The sequence below is a fragment of the Chrysochloris asiatica genome, unplaced genomic scaffold, assembly GCF_000296735.1.
Source record: "Chrysochloris asiatica unplaced genomic scaffold, ChrAsi1.0 scaffold00170, whole genome shotgun sequence".
Lineage (NCBI taxonomy): Eukaryota > Metazoa > Chordata > Mammalia > Afrosoricida > Chrysochloridae > Chrysochloris > Chrysochloris asiatica.
In genome coordinates this window covers 4,536,819-4,538,147 of record NW_006408688.1, presented here as the reverse complement: position 1 = coordinate 4,538,147, position 1,329 = coordinate 4,536,819, and the positions used below count along the sequence as shown (strand labels likewise).

At 54.7% G+C, this 1,329-nt stretch overlaps 1 protein-coding gene across 1 annotated transcript; it reads right to left on the bottom strand.

Annotated features, from left to right (window-relative positions):
- Positions 1–676: 676 nt before the first annotated feature.
- Positions 677–970, bottom strand: LOC102837518 (putative ataxin-7-like protein 3B-like). The gene has a single exon (XM_006871615.1). It carries the CDS (start codon positions 968–970, stop codon positions 677–679), a length of 294 nt encoding a protein of 97 aa, XP_006871677.1.
- Between the last annotated feature and the right edge of the window lie 359 nt (positions 971–1,329).

Sequence of the window (1,329 nt, the reverse complement as noted above, 5' to 3'; positions counted from 1 at the left end):
ACAAGGTCCAAGAATCATACATCCAGAGAGGAATCTCGCAGTTTGAAAGATTGTGCATAGTTGCAGATGCCCCTGTTACCTTCTCAGGGGATCATTATTTTACCTCAGCCTGTCTGGCCAACCAAGCTGTTTGTCCATTACTCAGGCCTGTGCCAACCGGTGGGGATCAAGGACCAGGGCTCTGTTCTGCCAAAGGCTAGCCTTCGTCTCAGTCAGTTAAGTCCTTGTAAATGTTGGACCTTTCACAAACAGGTGGCTTTAGCCTTTTCTTCTCGTTGAAGCCAATGATCAGGCCTGACCACCAGTAATGTCCAAACTGTCAGTTATCCAGAAAACCCTTGGCATCAGGTGGTTAAAAGCTGAGGAACCGAAGGGCTTTGCATTCTGGGCACAGAGATGCTCATCTGTGCACTGGGGGCAGCACAGGGACCTTGGGCACATCCTGATGTGTTCTGTGATCAGTCACATGGTGAGCAAGCAGGTCAGCTTCTCTTGCTCAAGGATTCAGAGCTAACCCCAAGGAATAAACTTAAAAAAGGATCAAAACTGCTAAAGTCTCCATCTTCAGGGGGAATTGTGACTTTTGTGATTTTTTTCTACTTAGCTTACTTCTCCAAGCCACAGGACCAGTGTGTGATGATCCTGCTCATTCTCAGGCTCTCGCAAGTGGCGGCAGCTACTGGAATTCCGGCGGGGAGCGCTGCAGCTGCTGCTCAGGCCCCTTCCCAGGCTCCCCGGGCAGGGAGCACAGTGGCAGGCGGCACGCTCCCTTCTCTTCCACAGGCTGAAGGCCAAACTCCTTCACACCACCAGTCTCTGCGAACTCCAGGTAGAAGTAGCCACACTTGACCGCCCGGTGCACCTCAAAGCAGAATCCCAAACAAGAATCCTCTATCAGGTCTACGTATATCTCCTGGGCGATGGCCTCTAGCTTGTTAGTATCCAGGTTCGCCAACGAAATTTCCTCCATCTTAATTTGTAAATTACAGTGGCGAGGACGCTCGCTCTTACTACTCACAGCAGCACAGGCGCCAACACCTCGGGCTCCGCAGGCGCGCCTAGGCCCAGAGGCCTCTCCGGGCCGCGTCCTCCGGCGGGGGCAGCGGGGGCGTCCGCGGCGGCGATGAAGAAGCAGTGGTAGTTGAGACTGTTCCGGAACCCCAAGTCCTTCCGTTTGCTTTGGTCTGTCCTAGGATCTGTGGCCCTTAGGCCCGGCTGCCCCCAGACTCAAAGCCAAACAGACAACACCTCACCTCTGTCATCCGCCCCACCGTCTTCCGCTCGCTGGTCCCGGCCTAAGCTCCGCCTCCCGGCCTCTCCGCTTCCGCT

What these genes read in the sequence shown, in the direction of transcription:
- LOC102837518 (XM_006871615.1), bottom strand. Translation starts at nt 970, where the DNA reads ATGGAGGAAATTTCGTTGGCGAACCTGGATACTAACAAGCTAGAGGCC.